This window comes from Cavia porcellus, unplaced genomic scaffold (assembly GCF_034190915.1).
Source record: "Cavia porcellus strain 051 isolate PalLab524CR breed Dunkin Hartley unplaced genomic scaffold, mCavPor4.1 scaffold_10, whole genome shotgun sequence".
Classification (NCBI taxonomy): Eukaryota; Metazoa; Chordata; class Mammalia; order Rodentia; family Caviidae; genus Cavia; species Cavia porcellus.
Window position 1 is genome coordinate 82,800,634 of NW_026947493.1, and position 11,472 is coordinate 82,812,105.

Genomic DNA, 11,472 nt, shown 5'->3' on the forward strand with positions numbered 1-11,472 from the left:
TGCACAGTGCTTTGACCTCTAACAACCGAGCCTGGGGCCTCTGAGTCAACCTGCAAACAATCTGCAACCTGCAGACTCCAAAACAGCTGCTAGGGTCCTTCCGACCATGGACCAAAGGGCCAACGGCTCCAAATCCTTACCAGCAATTAACCTCAAAGCCTCCTTTACCTAGAATGCCCTTTCACTAAAATTTCAAACTCATGATATTAAATTGCTAAACGATTTTTAATCTTTGCCTGCCTTTTCAGTTATCTCTGAAATTAAGAAACTAGAAGAGAAGGGATTCAGGTATACAGCTTAGTGATAAAGTGTATACATAGCACACACGAGACACCAGGCTCATTCCCAAATGTGCGCGCATGCACACACACACGCACACACACACAAAGGTAGTAGCTTGTTCAAACACAAACCCCAGCTGGGCACCTACAATCCCAGCACTGAGGAGGCTGAGGCAGATGGAGCCAGTTCAAGGTCAGGCCAGACTACAAAGTGAGTTCAAGACCAACCTTAGCTGCACAGTGAAACCTTGTTTCAAAACGACAACAAACATATGATGATTTATATTTAGATGTTCTTGTCATGGTTTATGTTGGTGGCGCCCAGGCCTCAAGCATTTGCATTATGCATTTGTGACTGGTTTATTGTTTAGCACTTGGATCAATGGTGTGAGTGCTACACCAGCCTAGGGGTGGAGCCAGGATGTGATGTAATGGCAAGAAGAAGGTGTGTGTGTCTCTCTCTCTCTTGTCAGTTTCAACCTTGCTGTTTGCAGCCCCCATAAACTGTGGCCCTGCCATCCCATCCTGCCTTGGAGCCAACTCAGTAGAGACTAAAAAATCCAAAAACTGTAAGAAATAAACCTTTCCTTTCCCAACTTTGGACATCAGATATTTTGTCTCAGTGACAAATAATTTGGTACCAGGAGTGGGGTCATTTGCTATGACTATACCTGACCATGTGTTTTGAGAGGCTTTAAAAATGGCTTGTGGGGGGCTGGGGATTTAGCTCAGCAGCATAAGCACCTGCCTTGCAAGCAGGCGGTCATGACTTCAACCCCCGGTACCGATAAAAAGAAAAAAAAAAAAAAAAATGGCTTGTGCACAGAGTTTTAAAAGGTTTGCACATGTGGCCTGGATGCACAGAGATGGAACAGCTTAGGCTGTTCTGTAGAGGAGATTGTGGTCAGAGCTCAGGAGACCAAAAGGCTGATAAAAAGCCTCATGATAAAGACCAGGCTTGGAGGTTTCTACATTGGTTGTTGGACTCCCCACAATGTGTGTTATGGCTTGGCAGAAAGCTTGTCTACATTTTATTCATGCCCAGAGACTGCCTGAGCCTGAGACTATGGGTAATAGGCTGATTAATCTGGCAAAGGAAATTTCAAGGCAGTGGAATGTTAAGACTGTGGCATGACTATTGTTGGGGGCTTTTAGCCAGCTTTATGTTGCAAATCAAGAGCAAAGAGCCCAGCAGGATAATTTACAATGCTGTGAATTTGGCCAAAAATAACAAAAAAACAAACAAAAAAAAAACTCCAGTAAGGCTATGGATTATAAAGATAGAGCTGACACTTTGATTGCTGAAAAAAAAACAGAGAGACAAAAAAAGATGACCAGGGGGCATCCCAGAAAGCAGTGGGTCTCCACCCTTTGCAGGCTCAAAACTACAAAAGTAAAAAAATTTGCTCAGAGGGAAAAACTGCAGAGCGTCATGCTCTAAAATGGTGACAAGAGGCCACATGAGGTTCCAGAATGGCAGCAATCTAGAGAAGCTTTTCTTCACAATCAGGTTCACAGAGCCCAGCAATTCAAGCATTTGATCCCTACAGCCAAGAGAAAAAAAAAGCCTGGCTACTGCTCCAGCTGGCAGCAGACCTTGGCAGCATCCACATGGTGCTGATTTTAGGTGCAAGGAAAACGCACAAATTCTGAGTGTAAGACGGCTTCCACCACCTTTGCAAAGGGCCTGGGAGGCCAAGCAGTGTGCCCCTGAGAGAGCAATTTGTGAAGATGTAGGATGAAGCCAAAGGTGCAGTGGAGACCCCAAAAGTTTGAAAAAGCCAAAAACGTGGATGATCCAAGGGAAGCTACAAAAAGCAAGCTGAGAAGATTTAAGAGAGAAGCTGCCAGAGCTAAAGTCCCTAAAAGTGCCACAGAAGTAAAATCACCCAAGCCTTTTAGAACTTGCAACCAGATTGCTTCAAATGCTGAGCATGGAACTCTAGGACTTAATGTCCGCCCTGCTGAACTCTGGACTTGCTTTGTTTCCAATGCTTTATATTCCCTTGTTTGTAACTTTTGGAATGGTGATGTTTACCTTGTGCCTTTGCATTTCAGAAATGTTTAACCTTGTTTCATTGGTACAGAGGGTTACAGTTAAGAGTTTGTTATAGATCTTGGAGGAGACTTGGACTTCTCTGCAATGCTGAAACTGTCAGGACTTCGGCAACTCTTGGAGATGGATTACATGTTTTTTGTATAAAAGATGTACATAAGTCCTGGGTGCCAGGGGTAGAATGTTATGCTTTATGTCAGTGGCCCCCAGGCTGCTTGCATTTGCATTATGCATCTGTGATTGTATAGGGCTTGGATTGATGTCAGCGCTACACTCACCTAAGGGTGGAGCCAGCATACAATGTAATGGCAGAAAGAAGTCTCTCTCTCTCTTGCTGGTTTCCGCCTTGCTGTTTGCAACTGTTATAAACCGTGGCCCCACCATACTACTCTGCCTTGGAGCCAACTGAAAAATCCAAAAGCTATGAGAAATAAACCTTTCCTTTCCCAACTTTGGACATCAGACATTTTGTCTCAGCGACAAAAAGTAACTAAAACAGTCCCCAAGAGCCTCGGGTATCAACAGGCATGAGCCAGCACACCCAGCAAAAAACCAGTAGTTTCTTCCCTCCCACACAAAGACGGCTTTGTTTCCGTTGCCTCTTCTCCATGGAAATGAAGAGATGGGAATTACCGGATTCTAAAAATTTTAGAAAATCGAGACAGCAAGGGAAAAAAAGCATCCCCTCAAAGTAGCAAATCTCTCTAGGGAAAGGGAAAAAACGAAGTAGAAAGATGTCAGCCACTGCTGGCCACCATGTATGGAAAGTTTCCCTGACAAAGGCTACATTTATTTTACAACTAAGAAGAGAGATGCAGAGCACACAAACAAAACCAAACCCTGCTGATTCAAAAAACACCAAAGAGCCACAGCTGCTATGGAGGGACGGTCTAATCTGTCTACAACACAAAAATCCTATCATAAAATACAGCTGGAAAAACTTCAAGTACTAAAATTATCTTACTGGGAAACTATTAACTAAAAAAAAAAAAAAAAAAAAAAAAAAAAAATTTGTTTTGTTTGCTTCTTTGAGACAGAGACTCACTATTAGTGCAGGCTGGCCTGTAACTCCCTTGTGTGGCCCAGGCTGGCCTCTAACTCATGGTGATCCTCTTGCCTCAGCCTCCCAAGTGCTGGGATGATAGGCATACATTACCACACTCAGTGATCAAAAATGTTTTAAAATCTATAAATACTATATAACCATTAAGCTTTCCACTATTAAAAGTAATTTAGGGGCTGAGGATTTGGCTCAGCAGCACAAGCACCTGTCTGGCAAGTATGAGGTCATGAGTTCAATTTCCAGTATGGCAAAAAAAAAAAAAAAAGTAATTTAACAAGTCGGCTAACATCAGTTGGAGAAAAAGAATGTCTTTTGGCCTGGTGTGGTGGCACACATCTGTCATCCCAGCACTCAGCAGCCTGAGGCAAGAAGATTCCTACAAATTCAAGGCCAGCTTGGGCTATAAAGTGAGTTCAAGGCCAGTCTGAACTGCATAGCCAGATCCTGTCTCAAAAAGACAAAAAAAGACTGGGGATTTAGCTCAGCAGCATAAGCACCTGCCTGGTAAGCACAAGGTCATGAGTGGGGTAATGAGTTTAAAAAAAAAGACAAAGAAAAGAAATGCCCTTTGGTGTCTTTTCTAAATATCTCCTTTCTTTACATCCCGTACATTTCAGAGGTGCTGAACCTCAATAAATGTTAAAGCACATCCTATTCAAAATCAGAGGACCCAGATTTTTTTTTTTTTTTTTTTTTTTTTTTGTCTTTTTCCTTTTTATCGGTACCGGGGATCAAACTCACAACTGCCTGCTTTCAAGGTAGGCACTTTTGCCACTGAGCTAAACCCCCAGCCCCAGAGGACCCAGATTTTAACTTCAAAATGTGAGGGGTAAACAGTCTATCTGCGAGATACTCAAAATATATTAAAGGCCAAACATGACCAGCACACCTTGTTTTTGACTTGAAAACATCCATACAGGGAATTGTTCCAGCTTTACTGCAAACTTCGTGGGTTCACAAAAGGGGAATGCACCTCAGAAACAAGAACACCACAGACCGTGCTAAACCAGGAGGGCGAATGCCAAGCCCTTCACCAAGGGTCCCTCGGAGATACGCCTGCCGCCCACAGGAGACGCCGCGCACAGCCAGCTGCCAGGAAGGCAGCAGTGAGCCTTCTAAACGGAGCGCTTCTGTCTGTGTCTCTGCAGTCCCTCAAAGAACACACTGCTTCCCTCTCTGCTAATGACAACCCCAGTCTCAGAGACAAGCTGCTCAGAGCAGTGCAGCGAAACAGTGTGCACCCAGTGACTTTCATGGTTTCCTCTTCATGCTAACTTTATTAGCTACTTTTAAACTCCTTTTCTAATAAAATCCCAAAGAAATTACAAACCCCTTTTGAACACGTCAGAGAACAGATAAACACCAGTAAAAATAACAAATAGCATCTCTCTGAGAGTCTAGTATCAGGCAAGAAAACAAAAAAATAAATAAGTAAAATAAAATCAAGTATTTACTAAGCGGAGCACCCAGCAGGACTCTGCCTTGAGCTGGAAGGGATACATCCTGGGATCCCAACTCTGAACCTGGCCTTGGGAAAGGTCTCCCCTGCGACCTCATTCAGGGGTGGCAGTCCGAGCCATGAGGTGCTGCCCGTCTTGCTGGAGAAAGTTTGTGGGAGCTCATGAGGGTACAGCGCAAGGTTAACTCCACTTCCACAGAGGCTGAGCGATGCCCGTTGGCCTCGCTGGCCTGGCAGCCGCACAGTAACAGACCATCCCGAGTCCTGACACACAGACATTTCCCCTCCAGAGGGAGGTGACCCTCAACAGCCCCTTTCCTGTCAACTCTACAAGCCTGGCTGTAAAGGCAACGTAAGTGTAGTGCTTCCCTGCGCTGTGAAATAGGAAGCTGCAGGACTGAGCGTGCAGCACCGGCCTCCTGTCTGCGCTGCCTCTATGAGGCAGCGGTTTACCAGGTGTGACCAAGTACGGGACAAGGGCTGCCGCCAGGGACAACCACCAGAAAGGCAGCCTCGGAAAACCATCACAGGACCCACTACTGAACCACATCCTTAACCCAAAAACACATAGTATCTGGAAAATGGTTTAAAAAAATGTAATAATGTTCTGAGCTGGGCATGGTGGTGCACACCTGCAATCCCAGCACTTGGGAAGATGACACAGGAGGATCACCAGGCGTTCAAGGCCACCCTAGACCACACAGTGACACCCTGTCTCAAGAAACCAAAAAAATGGGCTGGGGATTTAGCTCAGTGGCATAAGCACCTGCCTTGCAAGCAGGCGGTCGTGAGTTCAATCCCCAGTACCGATAAAAAAAAAAAAAATTAAAGCTCCTAGATAATACTTTCTTAAAACTGTAGCACAAACAGAAGAAGGAATAATTAATTGTATTGTCGAAAACTAGCAAAATCACTAGACCCAAGTGTGCAGAGGTAAATCAACAGATTATAAAATATAAAACAGGGGGGCTGGGGCTTTAGCTCAGCAGCATAAGCGCCTGCCTTGAAAGCAGGCAGTCATGAGTTTGATCCCCAGTACCGATAAAAAGGAAAAAGACAAAAAAAAAAAATTTAAAAAAAATATATATAAAAACAGAACCCTGAGTCTAACAATGATTCGAGGAAAATCTGTTAAGAAACATTAGGTGAATCATGAAAAACACCAACCCGATTGTTAAAAATGTTGATTCTTAAAGCATCAACTTACTGTTTGGATTCACTGTGACAAACTGCTAAGGTCGGATCATTATAAATAAAAGCAGCCTCTAAGTCGTTGATCCTTACTCGGTATATGCGACACTGTTTGCTGTTCAACTTGATTCTATTCAAGTTTGTGACTGTAGGAAATATAGTCAGCTCCACAAACCCCTGTGAAAACAAAGAAGACCTTCTTTATATAGATGGCGGCTGCAGAGCGTCCTCCTTCCATTTCTACTTTAAGCTCACTTCAGGGCAAGCCCGAGCACTCGCACACAGAGGCATCCATCCCTGAGAAGCTGGCCACACCGCCTGACGCCAGATGTGAGGGTCTTCCCGGCTGCGGCCAATAGCAGCCATGCACACCTCATCATCCTGAGGCCACCCACGCCCGCGATAGGAATTAAGCCATGTGTTGCAAAAACAGCTACTTTTAAATACAACCATTTCTGGACAAACTGGAACCTGAACAGGGAAGAGGAAGAAGAAATTAACAGAATAGAAACAGGATCAGGTGAGGCTGGTGAATGAAATAACATGGGCTCTGCACACACACACACACACACACACACACACATACACATGCACTCACGCACACAGGAAAAACTCCAGGACAGCACTAGGACAGCACACTACTGGAGGAAGCAAGTGTGTGACTCACAGAGGTAAATCAGGACAGAAAAGCAACACACTGTACGAGAAACCCAGGCAAGGCGGAGCCACAGGACCTCAAGGGCTGACACTCCCAGCAAGCAGCCCAGAGCCAGGGCTCTGCCACACTGCAACCTGAGCACCGGCTGAAATCATGACAGATGGAGACACTCAGAGTGGCCACCTCCTGCTGTGCTGAGCCCGAGGAAAAGAGGGACCGACAGAGCCTGGAACATGCCCAGGAACTCTAAGATCTTCGTTTGGAAACCAATATGCTCCCATGGGGTGCTGCAGCCTAACCCTAAAACAGCCCCAAAGTCTGTGTGCCCGGGGGTGGGGCTCTGGGAAGACTGGTGTGTGGAACCCAAACTCATCAGTGGAGGGACCCATGACACCGCTGACCGTGCTGTCAGGAGCTGCTGTCTGCCTAGAGAAAAGGGTGACAGGCGCTCGGCCTGACACGGCGCAGTCTCCTCCCCAGCCCTTCCTTCTCTAGGTCTCCTCCTCCGTCCACTCTCTGCTTCCTGGCTGCCAGGACTCAGCAGCTGGCCCTAGCCCTGCACAGCCCTTTCACCATGTCACATCTGCCCAGGAGCCAGCCAACCACAGCCAGCCAACCACGGACTGAACCTCAGAAATAACTCTCACTTCTTTAAATTGCTGGAGACGCATATTTTATCCCAGTGACAGAAAGTGCACACACAAGAAATATGGGACAGCATAAAACAGTAACATTTTAGGGGCTACAGCAGGGACTACATCTTGAGATAAAATGCAATCAGGCCCCAGCTGCTAAATGCCAGGTATTGTACTAAACAGTAGACAACACTGACCCACTCTGAAGACCAAGGGTTATTTTGTACATTTTACATGGAGGACTTAAGAAACAGGAAGCATAGGAAAGTAAAAAGACCCGGGGCAGCACAGTGCTATAGCTAAATGCCTGTGTTCTGGGCAAACTCCCTCCCTTCCCAGCTCTCAGTAACCAACGATCTTGGGCAAGCTACTCTAGCTCTCTGTGCCTCAGTTTCCTCGTCTGTGAAACAAGAATGATGATGCTGACTGCCTTATAGCACTCTTGTGATAACTGAACAATTTTCCTACATGAACACATTTAAGACAGAAATGGGCGACAACGCAGGGGTGCTGCTCGGAGGCAGAGAACTACAAACACCTGGGTTCGATCCCCAGCACTGCCACAGGCTAGTGTCACACTTTTCCGGCTCACACCTGCCACACCTCCTCCTCCAGTCCCTCTAACACATCTCCCTTCCTCGGGGCCCAAGCAGAGGGGCCTCCAGTCCTCCGTGTCCCCTGACCCAGGTCCTGCACCCTTCCCTCCTTTCCTGGGACCACAGCTAACCCATGAAGACGCCCCGCTCTCCCCGAGGCTGCAGCCTGCCAAGCCTTCCCCCCAGCCCAGTCCTTCACTGGAGCCTGCCATTTCTCACTGGTCTGTCCAGGCTCCCTTCTCTGCCCACTCTGGGTCCTTACGCACCCACTTTTCTGCCAACTCCCAGACTACACCAAAGCTGCTTACTTTCTGCCGCAGCTCTGCTTCCTTGGGGCCAAGTGTCACTGTGTCACCTAGGCTGCTGAGGTCCAACTGACCCTCCCACCTCTGCCTCCAGGGTGCTTGGGCAGCTTGGACTCACAGGAATCTAAGGCAGAGCCTCACTGATTCCTGGACCCTGCAGAATGAGAATGCAGGCAGCTTATGACGGTGCTGCGCAACACACCAAGCATAAAGAAAAACCTTGAAGTCCAGCAGGGGGCACCTGACGCAAGGTGCAGCAGTGGACACGTGTGGCCTCAGGACCACTTTTGAATACAGTTCCAGAACTGTGCTCCTGAGTGAGTGGGAGGCCGGATCCCCAGCTGTTCTTGGAGGAAGGAAAACACTTTACCCTCCCTGCAGCTATGGTATTTTCATTCAGAACTCACATCCTGCCTCAGGTCCCAAAACATTCCCACAGTCCATCTGTCAAACTGAAAGGAGCCTGGTATCAGATGGGGACACAGATCAGTGCTACCACAGAGGAGGTCGGAGGCGACTCCTCTTGCCCCCTGACACACAGCAAACATTTCTGTAACTGGTAAACTGACACTGGTCCCTGCCCCATGGGATCAGAGCTATTACGAAGCAAGGGCTGAGCACATACACTTGGACTGCCTATCCTCTGCTCCAAGGCAGTAAACCAAAGCAACTGCAGACTTCCAGCATTCGGGCCAGAGGCGCCTCTCTGCCAGGCTGCAGGAGGGCGGTGGTCTCACTCCTCCCATAACACGCCCACTCTCCCTCTAGAAAGTCGCCTCCCTCTATTCTCTCAGACCTCTTCTTTAGAGTGGCAAAATATTATCTCGGTGAGCAGGTTACTGTGAAGACTCAGTGAGCCGACATCATACATCTTGGAAGGGTGTCTCACCACCCTCTAGACCTCCCTGACGTCACCCAGAATTCACGGAAGGCTCACACGCCCGACACATATGTCACACATACTGAAAACTCAATGGTCACTATAATTCAGCCGGTCACGTCGATTATTTCTATTCCAGTTTTACTGATGCTATGTTTATGGACTGTTTCATCATTTCTCCCCTCAGTTAATACTGTAACCACCCAAGATTCTCACACGTTCCCTACACAACTCATTCCTAGGCACCCCACAATGAGTTAGGAGGAAAATAGTAATCTGTGAGGTATACTATAAAAGAAATTCCATAATTGAGCAAATGGAATTTAATGAACAGTGTAGGAGCTTTATACAGCTAAAACTGCATAAGTCACCATGTATGTACGCCCAGCACCTGGCAAGCTAAGGCAGGAGGATTCCTGACAGATTGGGTACTACATAGTGAGTCAAGGTTTGTCTCAAAAACAAAACGATTATTGCTATTGTTTTCTATTTGTTGAATTTTTTTTTTTTTTTTTTTTTTTTCAGTACTGGGGATTGAACTCTCAACCATGTGCTTGCCAAGGAGGCATTTACACCTCTGAGCTAAATCCCGGCTCTGTTTTCTGTTCACAGCTAAGGAAACAAATGCAGACATGGGCCATGAGTATAAAGGGAAAATTAACAATGTTATTCAAGGAAAACTGGGGCTAAGATTTTAATCTATTCAACACAGGTACCTCTGAAAGAGCACACTAAATGTTTAAGTACTCAACAATTTTCCCAGAGTGGATTACGTCAGCAAACCGTATGGCTAAAAGTGGTAGGTGGGTTACTAGATCTCAAATGTTCTATCCAAAACCTCACTGCAAAGCAACACCACCAACACCAGTTCACACAGATCACAACACCCAAGAGACCTTTTAGAAGCCTAGTCATGCCATTAAGAGTACAAATTTTCAACTTTCTCAGAAGAAGAACTCACTACAGGTTTACACTTGCTAAAGCACAATTTTAACATGCTTGGTGATACAGATTTTCATACTGCACAAAATAAAATTAGAATACAACTTTATTCAGGAAAGACAGAGAGAATGAATGGGAATACTGAGGCAGCAACACACAGCACCAAAGGATCTGAGTCAGACCCGAATCCTAACTCGTGTGCATCCCTGAAACACCGTTATCAGGGAGAACAGAATGTGATGTGAAAGGTGCACTCATTATTCTTTATAATTCTAGAATATAAACTTACCACAACCGATTTTCTCTGGAAATTTATGTTGTTGATGCAGACAACCTGATGAGTTGTATATTAAAAAACATAAAAAGAAAGAATTACTATTATGAAACGAAAGCGTAAATGCATTATGGTATAAATAAGGCCTACCTACAAAGAAATTCAAAATCACACATCAATATATTGTCACTTAAAAATCGTATAAGCGGGGCATGGTGGCACGTGCCCTGTCCTCCCAGAACTTGGGAGGCTAAGGCAGGAGGTTCTATGCCCGTTCAAGGCCAACCAGGGTTATATACTGAGTTCCAGGGCAGCCTGGAGTACACAGGGAGACCCCGTCTCAAAAAAATACATGAACAGCTAATTAGTAAATTTCTACAAAGCTGAATAGCCTGCTCCTTTTACATTGAGCAAGAATCTGAAGCACAGATTTCTTCTGAAAGTACAGTGTCTTATTAACCTGCAGAGGGCACTTAATCCGCTACACAGCACCATCATTCACGCTTTTCACCCACAGCACACGGGCAGCACCATCGGGGTTCCCGCCAGGCTTCCCGGGTCTGTGCAAGCAATCGCACCAGAGCCTTAAACGAAACAAAGCCCGGAGAAAGACGAGGGGATACTTATAATTTATAGGGCCTCGGGCTCTCGAAGCCCTTGTCGCCCTTCTTCTTGTTCATCCTGGGGGGCTCGGAGCCCGTCGGCGGCATGGGGCGGGCCCGCGGCGCATTCCCGGTGCCTGCACCGCGCGCTGCAGGTCGTGCCCCACCGCCGGGGCTGCTGGGCGCCTGGCCCGGCTTCGCCGCGCTGCCGCTGCCTCAAATGCGGCCCCTGATGCGGCCCTGGCCGCCGCCGGCGCCGAGCTCCTGTCACACAGACGCGCGGCTCCGCAGCCACTCCAAGCTCCCGCAGGCCGCCATCTTGCGCGTGACCTCTAACCTATGCGTAAGCGGAAGTGAGGCGGGGCCGAGGGCCGCCCGGGAAGTCTGTGTCTGCGGGCGGGGCCTACACGGGGCGGGGCCTCTAGTGTTTGCGTGGCCCCTAGATCTGCGCTGCGGGACCGTGAGCGGGAAACAGTTTCTGAGCGAGGCGGGCAGCCCAGGAGGGAACGTCTGGACCTAGAGGGAAGCTG

At 47.2% G+C, this 11,472-nt stretch overlaps 1 protein-coding gene across 4 annotated transcripts in view; it reads right to left on the reverse strand.

Moving 5' to 3' along the window:
• The window catches only part of Taf2 (TATA-box binding protein associated factor 2), a 65,197-nt gene extending 53,911 nt beyond the window's left edge, over window positions 1-11,286 (reverse strand). For 3 of the 4 annotated variants that reach the window (XM_063257670.1, XM_063257671.1, XM_063257668.1), the window contains exons 1-3: window positions 10,967-11,286; window positions 10,356-10,409; window positions 6,067-6,227 (exon numbers count right to left, since the gene is read on the reverse strand). In XM_063257670.1, coding sequence (XP_063113740.1) covers window positions 6,067-6,227; window positions 10,356-10,409; window positions 10,967-11,050 — 299 coding nt within the window. In that variant the 5' untranslated portion in view covers window positions 11,051-11,286. Of the gene's footprint in view, window positions 1-6,066; window positions 6,228-10,355; window positions 10,788-10,966 lie in introns of those variants that run through there. The other variant, XM_063257672.1, reaches the window with a different exon arrangement.
• Between the last annotated feature and the right edge of the window lie 186 nt (window positions 11,287-11,472).